This window comes from Xylona heveae, assembly GCF_001619985.1.
Source record: "Xylona heveae TC161 unplaced genomic scaffold L228scaffold_8, whole genome shotgun sequence".
Taxonomy (NCBI): domain Eukaryota; kingdom Fungi; phylum Ascomycota; class Xylonomycetes; order Xylonales; family Xylonaceae; genus Xylona; species Xylona heveae.
This window is the reverse complement of record NW_017264200.1, coordinates 988,970-1,011,648: the sequence shown is the minus strand read 5'-3', so window position 1 is coordinate 1,011,648 and position 22,679 is coordinate 988,970. Positions and strand designations below refer to the sequence as shown.

The 22,679-nt window shown below is 48.2% G+C and overlaps 7 protein-coding genes across 7 annotated transcripts; 6 read left to right on the top strand and 1 right to left on the bottom strand.

The window, feature by feature from the left end:
• Window positions 1–1,004: 1,004 nt before the first annotated feature.
• L228DRAFT_253724 (peptide chain release factor eRF/aRF, subunit 1) lies at window positions 1,005–2,625 on the top strand (the record flags this gene model as incomplete). The annotated part of the gene is made up of 4 exons (XM_018333771.1): window positions 1,005–1,125; window positions 1,196–1,245; window positions 1,304–2,398; window positions 2,602–2,625. The coding sequence occupies 4 exons, from the start codon at window positions 1,005–1,007 to the stop codon at window positions 2,623–2,625; spliced, it is 1,290 nt and encodes a 429-aa protein (XP_018186880.1).
• Window positions 2,626–3,392: 767 nt separating this feature from the next.
• On the top strand, window positions 3,393–4,631 carry L228DRAFT_262351 (PDT-domain-containing protein). The gene is made up of 2 exons (XM_018334409.1): window positions 3,393–3,578; window positions 3,683–4,631. The coding sequence occupies exons 1-2, from the start codon at window positions 3,461–3,463 to the stop codon at window positions 4,588–4,590; spliced, it is 1,026 nt and encodes a 341-aa protein (XP_018186879.1). The 5' UTR covers window positions 3,393–3,460; the 3' UTR covers window positions 4,591–4,631.
• A 232-nt stretch (window positions 4,632–4,863) lies between these two features.
• L228DRAFT_284372 (hypothetical protein) lies at window positions 4,864–6,402 on the top strand. Its single transcript, XM_018336217.1, has 2 exons — window positions 4,864–5,820; window positions 5,922–6,402. The coding sequence occupies exons 1-2, from the start codon at window positions 4,998–5,000 to the stop codon at window positions 6,332–6,334; spliced, it is 1,236 nt and encodes a 411-aa protein (XP_018186878.1). The 5' UTR covers window positions 4,864–4,997; the 3' UTR covers window positions 6,335–6,402.
• A 1,182-nt stretch (window positions 6,403–7,584) lies between these two features.
• L228DRAFT_240183 (cora-domain-containing protein) lies at window positions 7,585–9,651 on the bottom strand (the record flags this gene model as incomplete). Its single annotated transcript, XM_018331216.1, has 2 exons — window positions 7,585–8,164; window positions 8,240–9,651. 2 exons carry the CDS (start codon window positions 9,649–9,651, stop codon window positions 7,585–7,587), a joined length of 1,992 nt encoding a protein of 663 aa, XP_018186877.1.
• A 2,463-nt stretch (window positions 9,652–12,114) lies between these two features.
• On the top strand, window positions 12,115–15,092 carry L228DRAFT_269705 (Pet127-domain-containing protein; the record flags this gene model as incomplete). The annotated part of the gene is made up of 5 exons (XM_018335307.1): window positions 12,115–12,567; window positions 12,639–12,984; window positions 13,039–13,102; window positions 13,157–14,111; window positions 14,169–15,092. 5 exons carry the CDS (start codon window positions 12,115–12,117, stop codon window positions 15,090–15,092), a joined length of 2,742 nt encoding a protein of 913 aa, XP_018186876.1.
• A 2,238-nt stretch (window positions 15,093–17,330) lies between these two features.
• Window positions 17,331–20,871, top strand: L228DRAFT_253719 (RNI-like protein; the record flags this gene model as incomplete). Its single annotated transcript, XM_018333770.1, has 4 exons — window positions 17,331–17,395; window positions 17,588–17,860; window positions 17,914–20,165; window positions 20,222–20,871. The coding sequence occupies 4 exons, from the start codon at window positions 17,331–17,333 to the stop codon at window positions 20,869–20,871; spliced, it is 3,240 nt and encodes a 1,079-aa protein (XP_018186875.1).
• Window positions 20,872–22,133: 1,262 nt separating this feature from the next.
• Window positions 22,134–22,540, top strand: L228DRAFT_170345 (hypothetical protein). The gene has a single exon (XM_018329473.1). The coding sequence runs from the start codon at window positions 22,206–22,208 to the stop codon at window positions 22,422–22,424; it is 219 nt and encodes a 72-aa protein (XP_018186874.1). The 5' UTR covers window positions 22,134–22,205; the 3' UTR covers window positions 22,425–22,540.
• Window positions 22,541–22,679: the final 139 nt, after the last annotated feature.

The window sequence follows — 22,679 nt, the reverse complement described above, 5'->3', positions numbered from 1 at the left end:
ATTGGAAAATGATCCTCCGGCAATATTAGTCAGCATGCATTTTCTTCTGCTCCTCGAGGGTGTGTGGCTGTTGATTTCGAGTGGCTGAAAACGGACCGCGCAGAGAAGAGGCGCGTGAGGATCGGTAAATGAACCAATCAGAAGACATTGATGTTAAATCTTGGGGACAATGAACACGAGAAAGTATTTCGGAAAAGAAGGCAAAGAAAATGTCCAGCGTGATGTCCTGTTAGAGGAAATGATATACAAAATCAATATGAATCAATGGATTTCAATAGCTGAACTACCACGGTGCATAAGTCGTTCACACGTTGCATTACTTCTTGAAAGCATTGAAATCTATGGAGTAGTTACATAATACAGAGTAGACCATATGCATCTGTGGGCTTTGCATTAACCACTCCAGCTTTCCTTCCAGACGGCCAAACTCGAATAATGACTCGTCAAGAAGGGAGCAGTAACTTGTAGTGTAGATTCCTTTAACCGTAAAAGGACGTCATCTTTGGGTCTTAACCATAAATTGCCCCACACGATGCTCGATGACTCGGTTGAAGTAGACCAAAGTAGAAATTCTCCATCCAAACAGCGTCACAGCAGTCGCACTACTCATCTCCGTCGTCAGGTACCCACGCCAGGCCGCCGACGAACAAAATTTCACCTTTTGTACTGTGTGCAGTACGTACCGGCCACTGCAGTCACCGCCTGCCAAAAGAATATCCCCCTTCCGTTTCGGAAAACGAACCCTGACTACCCAGGTGGAAACTCGCCACGACAGAAAGAGTTGCCGGTCAACTCTCGTAACTAAAACTGTCGGCGGTCCTTTCTACTAAACGTCGTCCTCTTCCCCCTCCTTTCAACCTCAATCTTTTCCTCTCCCCCTCTCCCCCTCCCCACTCGTGCGCTGTCTGCTTTTGCCGTGGTCGACTTTCCCGCCACGAAGACAGTCTCGCTAGTTGGGCCTTGTATTGTATTTGGGCGATTTTTTCACCGAATCGTTGCCCATCATGAGTGCCCCGCAGCCAAACGACGCGGAGAAGAACATTGAGATCTGGAAGGTCAAGAAGCTGATCAAGCGTCTTGAAGCCGCTCGTGGAAATGGAACGTCCATGATTTCGCTCATCATTCGTAAGTTGACCATTGACAAACTCTGCACCGTGAAGCGATGAGAAAAGCTAACGTGCAAAAACCTTTTCAGCGCCCAAGGATCAGGTCTCGCGTGCTGCCAAAATGTTGGCTGAAGAATTCGTATGTTGCATGCGCTGCGCTTCTACAAATGGAGACATATCACTAACCTTTGGAAAAGGGTACGGCGTCGAACATCAAATCCCGCGTCAATCGATTGTCTGTCCTGTCAGCCATTACCTCCACCCAGCAGCGTCTCAAGCTCTACTCCAAGGTGCCTCCGAACGGCTTGGTCATCTACTGTGGTGAAATCATCACTTCCGAGGGCAAGGAACGAAAGATTAACATTGACTTTGAGCCTTTCAAGCCAATCAACACCTCCTTGTACCTTTGTGACAACAAGTTCCATACGGAAGCCTTGAGCGAGCTGCTCGAGTCTGACCAGCGGTTCGGTTTCATCATCATGGACGGTAATGGTACTCTGTTTGGAACCCTTAGTGGTAACACTCGAGACATTATCCAAAAGTTCTCTGTCGATTTGCCCAAGAAGCACGGCCGTGGTGGTCAATCAGCCTTGCGTTTCTCCCGTCTCCGAGAGGAAAAGCGCCACAACTATGTTCGAAAGGTTGCCGAACTTGCTGTGCAAAACTTCATCTCCGACAACAAGGTCAATGTGGCTGGCTTGATTCTCGCTGGCTCAGCCGACTTCAAGAACGATTTGAACCAGTCGGACTTGTTTGACAACCGCCTCCAGAGCAAGGTCATCAAGGTCGTTGATGTTTCCTATGGTGGCGAAAACGGTTTCAACCAAGCCATTGAACTGGCATCTGAGACCCTTGGCAACGTCAAGTTCATCCAGGAGAAGAAACTCATTGGCAGATACTTTGATGAGATTAGCAGGGATAGCGGTCTTGTCTGTTATGGTATCGAGGATACCCTCAAGGCAATGGATGCTGGTGCGGCCGAAGTCGTCATTGTCTACGAGAATATGGAAATCGTCCGCTGGGTGCTCAAGTCATCCGCTGGCGCTGAAGTTGTTCTCCACACCGCCAAGGACCAGGATGCCAACCGCGAGATGTTCATGGACAAGGAAACTGGCCAGGAAATGGAAGTGGTCGACCAAGGCTCCTTTGTCGAGTGGCTTGCCGAACACTACCGTGACTTTGGTGCCAATCTTGAGTTCGTTTCGGACCGATCCAGTGAGGGTAACCAGTTCGTCAAGGGCTTTGGTGGTGTCGGCGCCATTCTGCGTTACAAGCTCAACTTTGACCAGCTTGTTGATGATTACGAAGATGACGAAGATGAATTTTACGATGGTGAGTGTTGTTTTCCGCACGCTTTATGTTTTGTGAAAACGTTGATCAAAAGTTGACAATATTTTTTAGATTGACGGTTTCGTAACCTCGCAATGAGCGAGGCGGCATTCCCGAATCCCCCCTTAGGGATGGTCGGACGGCACCTCGCGAACCGCGTCCACAGGACGCTGCTGGGGATGACAAGTGAACCGGCGACGGGAGGTCTCCAGTGCCGCCCCGTCTGGGGACGTTGGAAGTAAGATATGAGTTCCAAGTCAGGTTCGTTAGCATCCGTTTGCCCCATCCAGATGATGTTGGTTGAGTCTAATCGTATCTTCCGCAGACAAGCCGCGCCCTAGACTTGAAATGTCGTATTTCAATCCGCGACGATGTCATGGTGGAGGGCGGAGGAGTCTGACTTCAAATTGTTTATTTTCGTGGAACTAGTGTAGTTGGGTCGATGGATCTCTCTTGTCTTCGAAATGTTCGCTGTCGACTCCTTTGAGTCGCAAGTGTCAGAATGAGATAGTCAATGCATCCTTTCGTTTCCCACATCTCGTATTTCGTTCCGGTGAACATGTCTCCATATCGAGTCAACGTCGTCTTCTGATTTGCACATTATTCATTCAATATCCAATCAACGTGTCGCAGCTCCAGTAGCTGCATATTTCGGTGCTAATAAAGGAATAGATCTAAGTGATGGAGTGCATAGCGCGCCCTTTATTTGACATTTTAATATACGGGAATAGGTATTCGGAGAATCTAGTTCAACCAATAATTTTGTTAGCATAATTTTTTTTAATTTAAGAGCGCGTAATTGTATTTTGGTCAGGATATTTAAAGTAGAAAGTGAGCTGGTAATGTTGTATAATGTTGTATTTATAACGATCATTCGGTGTGATGATGCGAGCAACATTAGGTGTTTCCTTGGGAGCTCTCCGAAACCGAACCCCGTCAAATTTCAGTAAACTGCGGAAATAATTTAGCAGCTTTCGTCCAACCTCGTTCTCGGGCGCCGATACAGCAGCCTTGACAATTCAAAAATGCATCAAAGGCAGGCATTGGCCTATCTCGGGCCAAGCTCATCCTATTCGCATCAGGCAGCCCTCGAATATTTTAATCGTCACGATTACATCTTTGAAGCCCAGGGTACCATCCAAGGTTAGTTCTTCAACTACTCGTTCGCTCCTCTTCTCCAATTCACCAAAGCCTCCTTGTATCAATTTTCCCCTCGCCCCGGTAAGACTCTCAGTTGACATCAATAGATATTTTCACGGGTGTCCAAAGCGGCTCAGCGAGCCTCGGGGTGGTTCCGTTCGAGAACAGCACAAATGGATCCGTCGTCTTCAGCCTGGACCTTTTCGCCGATCGCGAACGGACGTACCGCGACATTCATATATGCGGTGAAACTTATTTAAATGTTCATCACAACCTGCTCGGATTTGCATCTACAGGGGTATCCTCTGATGCGTCGCCCGGCGGATCTGGTGATGCTACGCCTACGAATGGTCCGCGGTCCAACGAACGACAAGCGGCACATGGAAAACCAGTTACTAAGCCATTGGCTTCTCTGAGCCATATTCGAAGACTATATTCACACCCACAAGCTTTTGGACAATGCGAAGCCTTCCTCTCCCGATATCTCAATCGGGTGGAGCGGCAAGAGGTTTCATCAACATCCAAGGCAGCTGAATTGGTGGCGCAGGATAAGACCAACAGCAGCGCGGCAATTGCAAGCAAGGTTGCCGCTGAGATCCATGGTCTGGATACACTTGCTCGAGGCATTGAGGATCGCGAAGATAATACTACGCGCTTTTTAGTCATCCGGAAGGGTGAAGAAACAGCAGAGCCTGTCGCAGCCGATGAAGTCGATTCTCGTGAGCGACGAGCGAACTACAAAACTATGGTGACATTTACCATTGAAGACGGTGTGCCAGGCAGCCTGACAGATGCATTGATGGTCTTTAGAGAACATGATCTGAACCTTACGGGGATAAACTCGCGACCCAGCAGGCTTACTCCCTGGAATTACGTCTTCTTTTTAGAATTTGAAGGAAGCAGATTATCAGACCCCAGTGGGCGGGTTAATAGCGCGCTGGAAGCTCTAGGAAAGGTGGCCAAGACATGGAGGTGGCTAGGAAGTTGGAAAGCAGCAAAGGTGACTTCAGATTGATTTATCATGTAGTATATTATACCATATATGTTTTGTGAGCCAATTCAAAGCAGTTTTATCCGTCTTTCCAAAGCGTTATCTCGAGTTTCATACGCATCAGCGGGGCTGACCATCCACTTTAAGAGGGGCGACTGCGTTTCACGCCCCCTGGCCCATCAGTATTTTCTTCCCTTATCGATAAGAAATCCTTCCCGATGATTCCCCGAGAGACCCCAGACAAACTTCAACTGAGCTTCAGAGTATCAACGTGAGCCAATGCATACGATACACGAGGACTCGGAAACAAGAGGCCATTGTATATTCAGTATATATCAAGCGCAAAGCATCAAACCTCAAAAAGCCATCAATGTTATAAAACGGACAACTGGCTCGAAGGCGCGGAGCAGTACCAAACAGTGTCTTGCAAGATGGCACTGACTGCCCTTCGTCGAGGTCAGCCATTATTCCAAAAATTAGCTTTCAATAGCCATGGCACGACACAGCAATGCATGAAATCAGCAACAGGTTCCAAGACATACCTTAGCACCAATGCTTCACCGGCTGTGCCGTCTGATGACTTTTCTCACCTCCTGACTGAAATGCCGGCACGCATTCTTCCATTGATGTACGACTACCTTACTCCTCAACCCTCTCATCTTCTGAACGTGTCTCTGGCCGATTTCTTCCCATCTTCAACTCAACCAGGACTTTCCGAGCCGTCATACGTACACAACGCCCCTGTCCTTCCATCAATTGCCAAACCATTGAACCTCCCTCCCGCGCACCATCTCATATATTTCCCCCCTCAAGTACCAGCTTCGCAACTTCTTCCAGACGGCACAGATACGCTGCATTTTCCCGGAGAGCCCTTTGTTCGTCGGTTATGGACAGGAGGACACGTCCGCTTCAATCACGGCCATTCATCACACGCCCCTGGCAGCAGCCACAGCAACAACACGCCGCTTCTCCTCGACGGGCACCGCGCTGTGTGCCTCGAAGGTATCCGCGATGTGACCATCAAAGGCCAACCCGGGGCAGAAAAAGTCCTCGTGGGGATCGAACGACGAATTGCTCGCTGCGGAGAGCCAGAGCACGAGCCCGAATCGGCCATCCGCTCGCGCCTGTGGCCCGCAGACGAGGCGGAGATGGGAGACGCCAGCATCGTTGAGCGGCGGAATCTGGTATTCATGCGCGCGCAGAGCGCCGACGAAGCAGCCGCCGCGGCTGACGCGCCGGGCAAGATTATTCGAGGTACGTTATGAGCACTTCACTCATGTTACCTGACATTTACTTGATCACTTTTAATCTACTCCCTTTCTATATCCCATGGCTCACCATAGAACAAACAACAGCGCCAAATAAACCCACTTTCACGCATACACTACGTCCTACAGCATCATTGCTCTTCCGCTTCAGCGCACTCACGTTCAATGCGCACGCCATCCATCTCTCGCGGAGCTACACGCGTGCAGTCGAGGGCCATCGCAACATGCTCGTCCATGGACCTCTCACGCTGGTATTGCTGACTACCTTGCTCGAGCGCCATCTTGCGTCGTCGTCGTCGTCGGTAGTTTCAACGTCGAAACAGAAATACGCGATTACAGATATACAATACCGCAATGTCTCTCCGCTGTACTGCGACGAGGAACTACGACTCTGCGGACGTGAATCACATTCGAAGCCCGGCCGGTATGAGCTCTGGGCCGAGAATAAAGACGGCGGGCTGGCTGTCAAGGGCAGCGCCACTGTAGAGTTTTTGTCTTGATTCCTTTCTATGCCTTTTCCCTTTATACTTTTCCCTTTATACTTTTCCCTTTATACTTTTCCCTTCCTTTCCTTTCCTTTTATCTCCCTTTCGTCTTATTTCTTTTCTTTTTTTTTTTTTTTTTTTTTTTTTTTTTTTTTTTTTTTCTTTTTTTTTTTTTTTATCTTTTTTTTTTTTTTAATTTTACCTTTATTTTATTTCTTTCCCTGCTTATTATGCCCAAAATGGGCCAAATGTCAGAAGAAACGGTCGACCGTTTATCTTACATATCCTTACATACCTGTCACGGATACAACGACTTCTTCATTGAGAGCAACAAAATGCAGCATAGATTCATCTATACCAGGCCTCAGTTGGCAAATTTTTTTCCCCCTTGTTTTTTCTTTTTGGAAACCTTCGTGAGGGGCATGAAAAGGGTATAAGCGGCGTTACGGATCAGTTTGCATAAATGACTTTAGAGAGGCTTATGCAGAAATAAAAATAAAATAAATAAAATAACGAAAAAGTTTTCCTCTGAATTATTTCCTTGGAAATTGTTTATTTGGAGATTATTTCTCACCTCTATAGAAAGAAAAAAAAAATTAAAAAAGAGGCAAAGAGAAAGGAAATCTTTTTTTTGCCGGCCACAAACGGATTATATGTATATATAGAGTCACCATTGATGAGGATGGATGGGGTAGTCCCTCACACCTTCCAACCACATATCCACACGGTCAATGAAATGAACTCTTAACCCAAGTATTTGCAGCGTCAAAAGGAGATGCAGATAGTTAATATACAATGTATAACAATGACATCTCAATCTATGACAGTGACAAAGCCGAAACAAAAGAGGACTCTACATTTTGAATTCAAGTATTCTAAAGATGATGAAACACTGACAAAAGAAAAGGATAGAGGGCGATGGAGAGAGCATTACGTTAAGTTAATTACATAAAGAGAGCAAAAAGGGAAAAAGGAATACAAAAAGAAAGCATGAAAATGCCGGAGCGATTAAGACGATTAGGTTGAGTTCATCCACTGTTGAGAGGAATATATGGTCTAGCATGCTGAGTTGAGAAATCGACAAGCGGTCGTGTCCGGCACGAACAAAGCGGCGAGACGCTTCCAATTAGTACAAAACAGAGCGCAAGTGCGGGAAGAGGCGATTTTTGCAGCGAAACCCAGGCGTCCGAAACGGTAGTCCTAATCTCAGGGGCGGCGGCTGATTTGGGCCTGATGAGAAACAGGCGTCGAGATCCGCCATGCAGTCAAATATAGCGGTATCGCTTGGCAAAGAATAGGCTGATCGACACTACTATTAGAATGAAACCGATGATACCAAAAAAGGGCCCAAGAGTGTCTTGTTTTTCGCCAGGTACGGGCACATTCATTCCAAACAAACCGCAGATGAAGTTGAGAGGAACGAGAATGGTAGCGATGAGGGTGATCTTGCTGAGGACCTCGTTGGCACGGTTGCCCTGCGCGATGCTGTCGACACTGAGCTGAGCAAGGTAGTTTGAGTGTGAGCGCGAGAGCATCTTCTCGAAATGACCCAAGTTGGACATCATTGTCACAACGTGATCTTGAATGTCACCAAGATAGAGACCAATCTCTCCACGCGGTGTGATCGAATACTGCTCGTTGCATCGCTTGGCGAAGCCCTTGATGACATCGGCTTTACCGCCAAGAAGTCGCATCAAACTCATGACCTTCTTGCGACATTCGCCAATTTGCTGAAGCAAAATCCTAAAGTCGTCCGTGCGAGCCACGAAGACGGAATCCTCGATCTGATCAGTCTCTCTTTCAATGTCATGAATAACCGGGCCGAAGTTGTCGACAATGTCGTCGCTGTATCACACCGTTAGTCAACGACAAGAAAAGGGGTAGAAAATTCAGGAGACATCTTTTATTTCGAAAACTCACATTAATGCGTAGCAAATCCAATCGCTGCTCAGGGACACGTAGTCCCGTAGCCTGCCGATACGCTTCCGAACATTTGCAGCATGTGGACTCGAGGAAAAGGTAAAGCTCAAGACGCCCTCTCTGAAAACGACAATGTAAACGTTGAGTGGTTCCATGTATTCCTCGCTCTTCTTGTCCATCTGAAAGAAGGAGCGGAAGCAAACAAAATAGTACTGCTTGAAAAGCTCCACCTTTTCACGGGTTTCCTGGGTCTTGATATCCTCAGAGGTAAGAGGGTGGATAGAAAACGCCCTAGAGATAGCGTTTACCTCGTCTTCAGAAGGGTTAAGGACGTCAAGCCACCAGACACCGCCCTCAGGATCAAGCTCGAAAAGATCACGGAACGATTCTCCCGGAAGCACGAGATCTCCTAGCTCAGCCGCGTGAACAGTAGAGTCAAGTTCGGAAGAGAAGAAGCTAAATCGATTGTGTTCTGCTTCGAGCTCCTTTGTCTGCCTCACCGCCTCTTCCTTTTCGTCAATGCCAGAAGTATCTTCGCTAGAGACACGGCCAACAGCGGTCTCCTTGGTTTCGCTGGAGTCGAGATTTGGGATATCAGTCAAGGAGGCCCCTTGGCCAAGACCATTGAAAACTTTCCCTCTCCGGTTGGGATCCATGAAACTCTGTTTGCGCCATTGGAAATCAGGCCGCAGAGCTTTAGCTCGTGCGAGTTCAGCAACAAACTCCTCCAACTCCTCAAAGTCAATGGGGCTGGTCTTTGTTGGCTCCTCGGGCTGGGGGAAACAGACATCTTCCTCCACCGAACCCACAGAGGTGCACTTTGAAATGTCATCCTGGATCTCAGGTCGCCCGGCGCTCCCGTCCGAGAAGACCGTTAAGCGCCTGTGAGTGCCATTGGATACCGTCCGATTCAAGCAAAGATCTAGCTCAGATGCAACTTTGCTTTCAAGAGTATTGGCTCGTTCACGTCGACGAGGGTCTGCAAAAGCGTCGACGGAGTTCGGGGGAGACGTCGATCGTGAGCTCTGCGAGGATGATCGGGATCGGGGGCCCTCGGGGTTTTGAGTTCGTCGACCTCCTTTATGCCGTGGGGTCTGGTGTGCAGCAGAAGGCCGTCTGCCGGTTAGAGCTTGGAAGTCGCGAACCGATCCTACTACACTCATGCTATCACCGTCCGTTACCGCCTGTTCATTGTTTTGGTTTGCTGTAGCCAATTTTTGCCGCTGCTCTTCGTTAATGAGATCAAGAAGATCTGGTCGCTCTCCGGAGACGCTCAAAAAGGTTGGGCGTCGTGTATGCGCAGCATTGGCCTCCGCTCGGGGTAGTGATGACGGCTGGCGGCGGTGGTCATCCAGGTCCGAGACCGGCGTGCTGAATCTGGTCTGAGACCTCTCAGATCGTGGGGACTCCATTGTGATGACGATATTCTAAGGCGAAATGTTTGAAGCTTTGCGCTTTATGCTTTGCGAAGACTTGATAATTGTCTCTTCTCTGTTTTATTGTTTCCCTATGCAGCTGTGCAGCTGAAAGTTGCAAGGTGAGCCGCCAACGAGCGCTCACCGCGTGAACGACCCCAACTTGATAGCTGGGCACGGCGTAGGGATGCTGATCCCTACACTCGGCCTCCGAAGGCAGTCTTGAAGGAAGGGCTTTCCAGTGTCTCCCTTAATTTTCTACCACCGGGGAGAAGAGGCGGGTAGAAAATGAGTTGCTGTTCTGTTCGTCAAAATAAGGTGTTATCAATCGGTTGGAGGCTCTTAAAGGCCAGTTATGGGGGCTTCTTTCCTCCGTAGACCCAGGTCTTTGGGCCTAGGAGGGGACGGATGAAAGAGAACTGGTGAAGACCGGAGCCCGCCAACTTGAGGGATGTAAATGGAAACGGATAAAGGTTGAGTAGCGAATATGTGCTGGTTTCACGTCTTGCCGATCGAAAGGAAAGGCCAGTAGACGGAGAAGAGCGTGAATTAAAGGCCTGCGCTGGCGCGTATTTGAGTGGACGAGATTGTGCCTCTATCAGAGGATAGAATTTCAACTGAAGCGGTCGGCTTCAACGCGAAACGATGAGCGACCGCTGGTCTTATATCGAACAGAGAAGTCGTAGTGGATAAACCACGAATTCGGTCACGAATAAGATCAAATCAATTTAACCTCACCGAACAGTCGGTATTGAGGGGTTCAAAGTGAATATAGGAATAAATCCTGTGGAAAGATGAGAGAAGGTAGAATAAGGGATTTGAGGGAAAAGCATTGAGAAGGAAAAAGGTCTCTCAGCTGCGGGTGGCGGAACCAGCCGAGGATGCATCTGGAGTAGCGTCGTCAAGTTTCTTCCCTGTCGCCCTGGTCTAGCCAGCGATGGGCCCTGTTTCTGATAGTACTAGATACTTTTACTTACGTGTCTGATCCTATACTGCCAAAGGTACTGTAGACCTCAGATCCCACCGCTATGGGTCTTCCGTTGGCTGCCCCTCTCCCTTTTCTTCTTTTTCTTCCTCTTCTTCCTCCCCTCTTTGGCTAAAATTTTCGCTGCAGAAAAGATCAGGCCAAAATCTTCCCACCCACATTGAAATGGCAACAAGTTTATTGGCTCTTTTCGCTAGTTGGTTCTGATACCTCAGTACTCACAAGCTTTCCAAATATTCTTATCGTTCAACACCCTCACGCTGCCCAACAAGAGTATCTCATATCACATCGAACACTTGATCATCCCTTTCTCAGCGCTTCGCGAAGTCCCATTGTTTATTGCTCGAGTGTAGCAAAAATACGTCAATGGCAACTTTTGTGATTGCAGATGACGCAAAGCTTGGACAACGTGGTAGAGAGATTAGCTTGTGATCGACCATGGATGAACATCACTTGTAACACTGTTTTACCCACCATCCTTCAGAAGGCACTTATACACGCCCCTGAACCCTGAGCTATCATTGGTGCTCTTCTTGCTGATGCATTCAAAACCTCTTTCCGAGATGTCTCTGTGCGCGGATCTCGACTCTGGTCTTTGATCCTGATTTCAAGTGCTCCCATGGCTTGCCTCCTCCATGTACTCGTATACTCCACTGTGCTTTGGATGATACATGTCGGAATAAATTCTTTCTCCAAACCAGCTCGGTCGAATTCTCATGTGCAAGCTCTGAAGTCCGAGACTCACGCAGAAGATGTTGTTGCGACCGTTTTAGGAACTACCCATCCGGTCCTTTGCCGGTGAAAAAAGGCGCATTATTGATCAAAAGAAAGTGCATAAATTTGGCGAGTTCCATGATCGAGGCTGGACTCTTCTTTGCGTGATGCGTCCAACGTGTTACAGAAGAATGCAGCAGCTTGCTTGCTCATACGGAATTGTCTTCCTGGCTGTACTCCGGTTAACAGATGCGTTCATTTCACCTTCAACTTTATAGAACCCACGAATAAGCTTAGGGACGGCTTTCCGTTCATTTGCTTGGCATCATGCATGACCCTGCAGCTGTGAGTTCGAATCTTGGGAGGCCAACGGGGCGACTATCGTGCGGATCCACTCAGTTGGCCGAAAGAAACGGCGTCCCAGTCGAGGTACCTTGCATGTCCACTTTAATTCAATTCTCATCCTCGCCCCGAATACGGAGTAAAAGGCAGTAATAGGCGTGTCCGTAATAATGAAGTCCGCGCCATAGCAGCCATACGCGCTGTACTCTGTAGTGAATGTAGAAGCTATAGCCGAGCGAACTACCTCTGGGACGACGGGAAATTCCCCATGGGATGTGGCCTTAACACCCCCCTAACGGTAAGATCAAGAATTGCGCCTATACTAGACATCGTTCATATGTTTTTGCCTTCGGTAGCTCGAACAAAAGAGGAAAATTAGTTTCTACGACCTCACACTCACCCACCAGCGCCGCAAACAAATGTTTCGTCAATCGTTTCGAGGGATTGCAAGCCGCGGTCACGGATATATCTGTCCTTCTTGCCGATATGCGCCTTTAAATCGATCCGCGAATCTTTCGCGCTTTCAGAGTACTGTAGCCTCGGCGGTTGGGGAAAGCAAGGACGCCGAAGATACGACAAAAGTGCACAAAACAAAAAGGAGGAGTAAGCATGATGGAGATTCAAAGCACAAGGAGGGCAATGAGGGTCTATCAGAAACTGCAGATGAACACGCTTCCAGTTCGCCATCCTCCTACAAGAAGCGCACGCCTGAAGGAGCGGATCTAGGAGGCAATGGCAGAGAAGAATTGCTCTCAACTCTGAAAGGTCTTCTAAAGACGCAAACGAAAGAAGGTGAAGATGTAACTCTGAACGGGGACGTGGTCGAGGTCGGCCACACTCCGCCTAGAAAGCAGGGATTCAAACGCACCAGAGTAAGAATATATCCTCCAAATCTGCAAAATACGATCGGGCGCTTTTCGTGGTTGCTAATGTTCATACATAGTCAATTAAGGGGGCTGCAGGACGACGAAAGAATGGCGAACAAAAGCTTAGCATCCGCCGCCGACCCACTCGGTCTACACAGGTGTCAAAGGAATCACCGCGAAAGGGCACATCGAGTAAAGCTGAAGAGCAACCAGCTTCTGAACAGAAATCGCGAGCTACCATTGCAAGTTCGGTCGCTACTGGGGCTACGAGTGCTAAAGCTGCAAAAGACAAGCTCATATCGGAAATGGAAGGGCATGATTCTCTTGAAAACGCGCTTGTAGGAAAATTAAAGAGAAGCAGCAAGAAGGGCGCTGTTCCGAAGCGGATCCAGTCGATCGAAGCATCCAATCTTCACATTGAGCGTAGGTAGCGAACATAAAAAGCAGAACCAAAAACCGTACACTAACACGGAGTAGCTGTTGAGGTTGAACAACCTCCTGTTCCAGGCGTGGCTCATGGTCTGGAAAGGGTCCTATTCAAGTAAGTATTGTGAATCTGATCTGTGTTGAGAAGTATAGTGCTGACGATGGACAGCCCTGGAGTTTACCAACTTCAAGATCCGAGATCTCGAGTCTTCAACTTCGACCCATATCTCAAAACGATAATGCCTGTAGCGGAATTCGACTTCAACGCGTTAACGGAATATGTCACTTCTTCCAAGGATGAAGCGCTTAAGGAAATTGCCCAGGAGAGTCAAAAGAAATATATTGGGTCGTCATCGAGCATGACTGGTGCACTGGCGCATTTTCATTTCTTACTTTCAAATTGGAGGCCCATCAACGCGAATATCTTGTCGCAGGGGTTCTCGGATAAGCTTAGGTCATTCACGATGCTCCAACGAAGCCCATCTGCAATCTTCTTACGACACAAGGACGGGATTTACGCAATCGATGCGGACAAGGAGTTCGACAGTGCTAATATCTTAAGCATGCTTGGTAAATCCATGGAGAAATTACTCACGCTCCCCAAAGAAGAGTACGAGCGGTATAGAATAACAAATTCCGCCGAAATTTCAGAAGAAGAGCGTAATGCTCCAGAAGCTTTTCACTACAGCACCATGGGCGACTTCCTCATGCGCTCGCAACTTGATGCGCATGACCCACGCTTGCCCGGGACAGGTATGTTTGACCTAAAAACAAGGGCGGTTGTATCTATCCGTATGGATTCAAAGAACTATGAAAGCGGAACTGGATATCAAATCCGGGGTCGCCACGGCGAATGGGAGTCGTACGAACGAGAATACTTCGATATGATTCGGTCCGCGTTCTTGAAGTACTCGTTGCAAGTACGTATGGGTCGAATGGATGGCATTTTTGTCGCATTCCACAATACGCAGCGAATTTTTGGCTTTCAATATGTGCCTCTATCTGAGATGGACGCGGCGTTGCATGGCCAATGGGACACTTGTCTTGGCGACCAAGAATTCAAAATTAGTATCAATCTGCTCAACCAAGTGCTGGACCGAGCCACGCAGAAGTTTCCTGGAAAGGTAAGACAACTATCAATCTCGGCGCTAGAACAGTACACCAACTAAAATTTCTGGCAGTCTTTGCGAATGCATTTTGAAATGCGCGATGCCCAAACTCCGTTCATGTATATTTTTGCAGAGCCAGTTGCGGAGGAGCAGATTGAGCAGATCCAGTCTACCAATAAGAAGGAGATTGAAGAGTTTGAAAGAAGCGTTCTCGGTTTGAAGAAGGAAGGTGTCTCCGGTGCCGGTCAAGGCGAACAATACAAAGCAAACAAGGGTGGCTGGGAAGATATCCAAGCCAAAGTCGAAGCGGAAGTCGAAAATGATGAGTTATCTTCGGATATACCTCAATCTCTAGAAGGAAATGACTCAGAAATGGAGCAAAGTGAATGGCCTCGAGATGAAAGCCCTCAAGCAACCTCTTCGACGGAGGACAAAGAACCATCACCGGAGCAAACACCTGACATAGGCGCCTCGATATCTGTCGCAGCTGCTCACGAAAATCTTGCTAGCCAGGCTGAGCAGGAATCCTCGGCTGCGCAGAATATTTCCACGCAGAAACCTGATGAGGCGGGCCAACCGAAAGAAGGACAAGGATCAGTGCAGGAGTTGGATCGCAAGGCGGATATTCACTTTTTGGATGAACTTTCGCGGGAACAGCAAGAAGTTGCCGAGGAAGAGCGGGAGCTTCTCGCCATGACATTGACCATTCGCAACAAAGTCAACGGCCAATATGTCTTGCGGCCAGAGAACCTTGGGCCAGAGGACCGGTGGTCAGTGGAGTACGATCTGGCTGAGATTCCAACGGCTTCACGGTCGTGGAGCCTTTACGGGGCATGTCAAACGCGGCGACGAAGCAAACTGGAAATGCAATCGGACGATAGTAATGAGGCAGCCAACTTTTTCATGCGACGCATCAAAGAGCTTAGTGAGAAAGGGCGGATTTGGAGGAAGCAGCAAGATCTTCTTGATGAAGAGATTAGGCATGTTCTCCAGTAACGGTATCTGCCCCAGCGACTGCTGGATCAGAAATCCTTACGGTGGAGAGCCTAGTCTTGGTCGCGAGCATCATTAATGCACGGAAACGCAACGACTCGTAGCACTTGTGCTTCATCAACCTGGCGTGGATAATTGCATCCGACGTTTAATTTAATACATGGTCATGAAAAGCATAAGGCAGGCATGTCAAAGAGAATGGAAGGATCATGATTAGGTCCTTCTTGGTTTGCGCTAGCTACAATTGTCCGCTACGACTTCGCTCGTACTATTCTACAGAAACTTGTCCCATGTTCAAATTGAAGAGAATAGGCTCGTATGACTTAACCATATGGCATCGGGACGAAGCCGGTCCATGGCGGTTTTTGATGGATGGTTGTCGTCCTTCGATATCAAGCGTTGTTGTGGTTTCACCGTCTTGGGCTCGAAATGGACGGTCCCTGCGCAATTGCGGCGAGGTTTCGTCTCCAAGGTGTGACGTAACTTAGAGCTTACCTCGGTAGATTCCCGTTCCGGACAGACGCAGCCACCGGTGTTTCGTCTATAGCCGATGCTTCCCTCCACCTGCGCACGGTCATTTCTCGTTCAATTGTGGGCAGATGATGGCGACTGGTGGATGAAATTGATGTACCTTCTTTTTTGTTCTCTGACATTTCTGCGTCATACGACATTGCCCATCGCGTGGAAGATCGCCAGGCACAAAAAACTCTATGAAGCGAGTATTCCCCTTAAGCTTTCAGACAGCATGCGGTAGTGCTAGAAGAAGAACCTGGTTGCCCCGCTTTGGTGCCGTGTAATTGCTAGCAATCATTTCCCAGCCTGGGCAACTCCAAAGTCAGTGTGGAATTCGAAACCCAACGTTGGTTTCATGCTTGCAATAAATTCCATCGCTAGCATCTCTATCAGGAGGAATCAAAAGGCAAGAGGACGTCATTCTCAGCAAGCACTGTGGAAGATATATGAACTCGCTTTTGATAAATCATGATAATGAACAACAGACAAAGGTAACGTGAAACGGTTTGGCAAGGGTATCTGTAAGGATCACATGTAGAGTTCCACTCCCATGCTTAAACCGTGGAATTATCGTGTATGATAATTAATCCATCTTTACCTCCAAGTCCTTGATCGAATCGCGGAGAGATGAAGGCGGTGACACAAGGGAATTTCTCCATATAAAGGCAAAGTGTCACGCAGTAAATTCGCCGAATATTCACAGCTTTTTATCGGACCATTGTCATATCATGTGCTTAGTGGGTGGATGGCAGTTTCAAACGCGTGTTCTGGCACTGATCCTTACCTGCAACGCTCCTCACTTGTACCTGAAAAGTGTAAAGGGAGAAGGAGAAAATAGGCATCCCGCGAACATCAACAGAAGTGGAGCCCACCTTTCCCACCTCGTGTCTTTTCCCCTTTACCCAACCACGGAACTTGGAAAGCGCCCTTTCGTTTCCCCTTTCTGGTCCTGACCACTTAGGTTTAACGCAGGCCTAATCGACACCGTCATTATTATAGCAACAGCAACTAAGCTGAGGCGCCCACTACGATAACCAGGAAATCCATCCTGCAAGTTAACTTAACGACGTTTCCTAAAGCGACCTCCCATAAGTGCCGCATTGTCGCACAGTACCTGCCAAGGCGTCCCGACCTACCTACTGAGGCAGCTACCTAGCTTGGGGAACTGCCGCGCACAGTTGTTGCTTTCGTGCTTCCGCTTCCGACGACAACTGCCATTGTTAAGCCCCAGACTTACCTAACCACTTGATATATTACACAACAGTGCTTCAAGCCCAAAACCATCCTGAGGCGAAACATCTCAATCACTCGGGGCGACGACCTATTCTTTTGGGATACGTCGCCCGTCAATTCACTCAATAACTGATTCTTCCTTCGGCATCTCCGCACTGCAGAGAGCGAAGGCTCCTTCAACACTGATCCTGCTCCCGCCGGCCCTGTCGGCGATGGGCCCATTGTGGCCCCGATTCTGCCCATTTCAGCGACTTCCGGAAAACCCCACTAGATACCCCTCATAGAGCGGAACTTCTCTTCATCGGCCTTGAGCCTATGGGATAATTTATCCCGGAATCTTTGTGTGCTGTCATTTGAACAATATTTACTCTCACCTTTATTAATTTGCTGCACCAGAGAGGCCTAGAGCGCCTCTGCAGTAATTGGCATAGGCGCTCAATCTTGGCAACCCCTTGCGTGGAAGCAATTCCTTGACGATTGCCCTGTGCACGCATCATGTCCAAGCCCACAGATACTTCCGATCGCCGACGGAGGAAAAGCGCCGGATTCTTTGTGCGCCCGTCCTTCACGGGGCTGACACCCATCTCAGATGAGAATCCCACCGAGCCGATTGCCTTAAAGAAGAAGCGCCGACCAACTTCTTTTTTCGCATCTTCATCAAGCCCAGAACTCGACAAAGGTTGGCTAAAGGAGCTCAAGGAAGCAGGAGATGCCCCGGTTTCTCCAAAATCCCGTCCACGAACATTGATCAGAAATGGCCGACCTACATCTATATTCGGTTCACTCCGCTCGGTGCATTCGACCGAGGAGGACGACGTCGCGTTGGATAAGACTACGAGCAAATCTTCGTTGGGAGATGACGAGATCGATGGACAATTGCATGTGGCTGGACAAGTAGTCCTTCATCATGGCGAAGTACACACAACTGGTGGAGTCTTTCGCAAGCGCAAAGAATACCTTGTGCTCACCGATCGCTACCTCGTGCGATTCAAGAGCCAAGGAAGAGCCGCAGATGTCTTCCCCACGTGAGTCTATTCAGATGCCGCCTTTTCTTTCTAGTACTGACTTTTAATTATAGCATTCCTTCCTCGCTAGGGCGCAGCAACACTCTGAATGGACGGCATGGGTCAATACCATCGGGAGGCTCAGTGCAAGACCTACAATCCTTGAATTCGCACTCGTCTGCAGAGGGCAACATGGGCATTCCACTTTCCCAAGTGATTGCCGTATACAAGCTGGATGACGGGCGGCCTTACTTTTCGCTAGAGTTGGCCCACCTGGATGAAGAGACCAATCAGGCTTCCTCAATGATCTTGTTGCTCAATGATCCTCGAGAGGCAGATTTATGGCTTTCTTCGCTCCGAGCAGCCGCTTTGAAAGCTCGTCTGGGCAGCCCTCGGTCCTTTTCTCAAAAATCGGTCGAGTACGCAGCGCGTGTGCTCGAACAAGAGCGTGACTATGACCCGGCTCATTTTAGGATTTTCAAAGTCGTGCAGCGCGCCTCAACAAAGTCATCCGGGCGCTCCTCGTCCGATGACGTTTCAAAATTGACTTCGATAATCTGCTATCTGATCATTGGTGTACACAAAGTCCACCTCATCCCGCTCCCGCGTCTCTCGCACCGTATTTCGAGCAGCTCCTTGGCAGAATTGAATTTTCAGAGCTCCTTTGGCATTTTAGCGCTCACTTCCATCAACATCAAAACAGCGGATGATGCATTCGAGCTGTCATTTAGGATTCCGTTTTGCCGAGAAAATCGCCTCCATCTGGCTTCTTCGTGCTCTGCTGAGATTGCTCTGTGGCTGTGCCAAGCTACGCAGTATCTCCGGCCGCAATGGCTCCAACAACCTATCAATCTCTCGGCGCCTTATGAAGTCGAGGACGAGGTTTTGCCAGTGAATGAGGATGACGAGGATCACAAGTGCTTTGATCGCACTCTAACTGCATACTGCGCTGCTTATGATCTGGACACATCCAATGTTCGGTACACTATCGCATATGATGTGGAAGATGCACCTTGCTTCGAATTGTTGCCGCCAGCGAACCCTCGGAGGTCAAAGTACCTAGCTCTTGAACTTCTCGCAATAATGCGATCCCTTCGATTTAACGAATCATTCCGATCAATTTCATTCCGAGGCATTAGCCTTGATGTTTTACATGGACTGCGAGACTATAATGGAACGGAACAAGTGGCTTGGACTACGCGTTCTGGTACGCCGATTGATTTAAAGACGGCGGAAAATTCCTCAATGCTAGTGCAGGAAATTCAGGGACTGGCTCTTAAGAGTAAACGACTCAGACGGCTAGATTTTAGCTCAACCATCACCAGGAAGCCCCATGATAGTGAGGCGGGACCGCGCGATCCGGGTTGCGGCATAGCTGAAGCGTTGTTTCCGCTTTGCAGGAAGCAGCTAACAAATGTGGACTGGATCGTTCTGAGCGGTATTGAATTGGGCGAATCAGACCTAGATTATTTGGTCGATGCGGCTGTGGAGAAGGGTTGCCATTTCCGCGCTCTCGAAGTCAGCCGCTGTGGTCTTACGGATCGCAGCATGCAGCTTATCCTGAATGCTATGCTGTCGCAAGATAACACGATGGAGTCCATTGACCTATCTGGCAATCTGGCACGGTTGTCTCCCGCGACCTTTCAAGGGCAGATTGGACATTTTGCATTTATCAGAAGGATAAACCTCTCTCGTGTCCAAAGGACTTCTGGCCCGGAACCGCTTATTGCGACTGAAACGCTCCTGACATGGAGGCTGGAATCGCTGCAGCTGAGCGAAACCGCAATCAACGAGCAGACAGTGGCATCTATATGCGCTTATCTCAAAAGTCCGAAGTCAGATACGCTGCGCGAAGTATGTCTCAATCAATGTGGTCTCACGGGAACAGATGTCGCGGCATTTATGCGCGCAATGACCAGAAATCCCGGCACAGCACGGAATCTTCATTTGCACGTGAGCGAAAACCGGCTAGAGAAGGGCCATGATGATTTGGCCAGGGCCGTGGCCGAGGGTCTCACACCTTCTCATTTGACCATGAAAATGGTTGAGTACCAACGAGAGGATCATTTCAGGGGTCTGGTGCAAGCGCTGAGGCAGAATACGACGCTGAAATACCTTGATATATCCAAGGCCTCTTTACCATACGATGCGAACCATGAAACATGTGAGGCTTTACAGTTAATGTTTGCCGAGAATCAAACGCTTGAAGAACTTGATATTTCTGGAGAACATGCTCATTTGGAGGTCGCGAAATTTGGTATTGGGCTCAATCACGCATTGACCGGTCTCAGCAAAAATTCCGCCTTGAAAGTCTTGCACATCGAATGTAAGCCCTATATTCATTTCACATTATGCCCGAATTTTTATATTAACGTTTTCTAGACCAACGGCTCGGTCTCCAGGGAGCGAACACCTTAGCTTCAGTCTTGGAGCACAACTCCACTCTGAGGGAAATATATTGCGAACATAACGATATTAATCTTCAAGGGCTTACCGGGCTTGTCAATGGCCTTTCTAAAAACTATTCTGTTCAGATATTGCCAGACATGGCGCGCGATCGAGCGGAGTCATTGCAGATGGTTGAGCGAGAAATCCAAGCTATTCGAGTGGAGTCGTCTGTAAATACCTCCAAGAGCTCGGTTCGCCGTACCCTTGCTGCTGTCAGCTCAAAAGCATCGAAATCGCAGTCTCCGCCCCATGTCACATATACCGAGCAAGATGTCATTGCCGCCGTCAAATTAATGAATGATAAATGGGAGCGTCAGACGAAACGGCTTGAGCATTTTCTGCTTCGAAATTATTGCTTGGATAATGGTCTCCCAGCACCGATGATGGACAGCATGGGCGTCGAAAATGATCGCCCCATCACTTCCACGAGCATCTCTGGATTACTAAACACCGTGCGCCTCGACAGTACGCCTACTGCTGAAAAGGAGGTCAGCCTAGGTGAGGCAATGAACGAAAAGTTTGGCTTGGACCTTTCAAATCACTCTGAGGATGTTAGTCCCAGCAGCAAGGATTTGCATGTGTAGTCTTGAATAAGCTACATCGATTCCGCAGCCGTTACATGTTTTCGCGGCTTTCCAGACTTTGGATGATCTTACAAACAATGTCTACGATTTATTCAGCTCCCCGAAAAAGAGGTTGACTGGCAGCTACTTCATCCATCTCTTCTTTTCTACTCCTCCTTTCCCTCTCGCTCTCCTTCTTTTACCATTTTTTTAATCTTACATTTGAGACTGGTTTCCATGCGATATACCAGGACTTCTGTCCCTAGCAAGCATATTTTCGCTGGTATGGAAACATGCATCTCACGACTGGCACTGGCATCAAAGGGCGTCGGAATAAGCAGCACGCACTCGGTCACTTTGATCATTATGAATAGGCGCTTGGCTTGGTTTGCCTGCCATCATTTACATCGATTTAAGTTTGATTCTTCCCTTTTTTTTTTCTTGAGGATTACAATTGTACATGCATTCCTTCTGTTACCGCATTAAACCGGCGTACAAATATTCATAGATGCTGTTTCTGCACAGGGCAAGGAGAAGGAATTGTTAATGAGACACGGTGTATTTATTTCCTTCCTTTTATTGAAGGCAGGAAGAAGGCGAGATGTTAAAGGAGGTTCTTTTGAATATGTTGTGGGAATCTGTAACATAATACTTCGAATCATATTTCATTTAAAAGTTAAACGTGTCTTGATTTCGTCTTCTGCTGGCCTAGTCTGTTCCATCAAAAATACTTGTCTTCCGAACGCCGTAGAAAATATCTGTTGCGGATTGTCGAATCGCAATGATATTGTTGCCCTTGCGGGAATCGTACCTCCAAAATGATGTGGACTTTCAACGTACTTGTTCCCTCATCTCGCGGTTCAAAGTGCAAAACGTGCATTATTTTTCTTAAAGGTTTTACAATTAGTCTATAATGATTCTTGTATCTCTGTATTCTTGCTAGCATGTTATCGCAGTGACCCGTTCTTCCCATGTTTACGATGCTTTAGGCTTTGGAAATGGGAGTGGCGCCCGATTGGCTAAGGAGCTTAGTTATCCTTTCCAGCTGTCTGTGCTCTCTACTAGAGGGCCCAACGGGGCCACCTTTTGATCGGAGTGCTAAGACGGTATCGAGCGCACGGTATAGAGTATGAGGCTCAATTGATCCCGGTTTTGCCTTTAAGATAATCTGTACTAGACGTAAGCACGAGTTAATTTAACTTACTAATAGCCCTTGATCCAGCGCCACTATTTGGTGTAAATCCGTTGGCTGGTTGAGATATTATCGGAGTAGGAAGGTGAGGAGCGCGGACTACCGGAGCGGTTCCCTCGTTCCGTAGAGCGCGCCCCACTAACATCGGTGCAGTTCGCGCTAAATGTTAAGTCAAAGCTCCAGGTTCAGGGTCTATCAAAGAGCTAGGTATTACGGACTACGGCTCCTAGGAAAATTCTTTTGTACTCTTCCATCTAGCCAGGATAACTTATATCCGCAAATTCAAGTAATAATGTTTCTGCTGGTGCAGTACGGACTCTATCTTCACTCATCCCCGGCTTTATCATTTGCTTTCCCATCTCTCTTGAAGTTCTTCTCGTAACAATGATCGATCAATGACTAATGGATCAGGGCGACGCTGATCTGCCTTGGTGTTCAATTTCCGAATCTATGGAACCCCCTGGCACTGTGGATACAGTTCATCGAGATAGCTATCTCATGTGCATTCAATCGGTACCCTGTCTTTGCTACTAAGCGCCGATGTCCTAGCTGGCAACAACAGCCAGTGGGCATTGCCAAGCTATCTAGTTCTGACACGAATAGGCAATGAAGCTTCATCTATTTGTATCCACAGCAA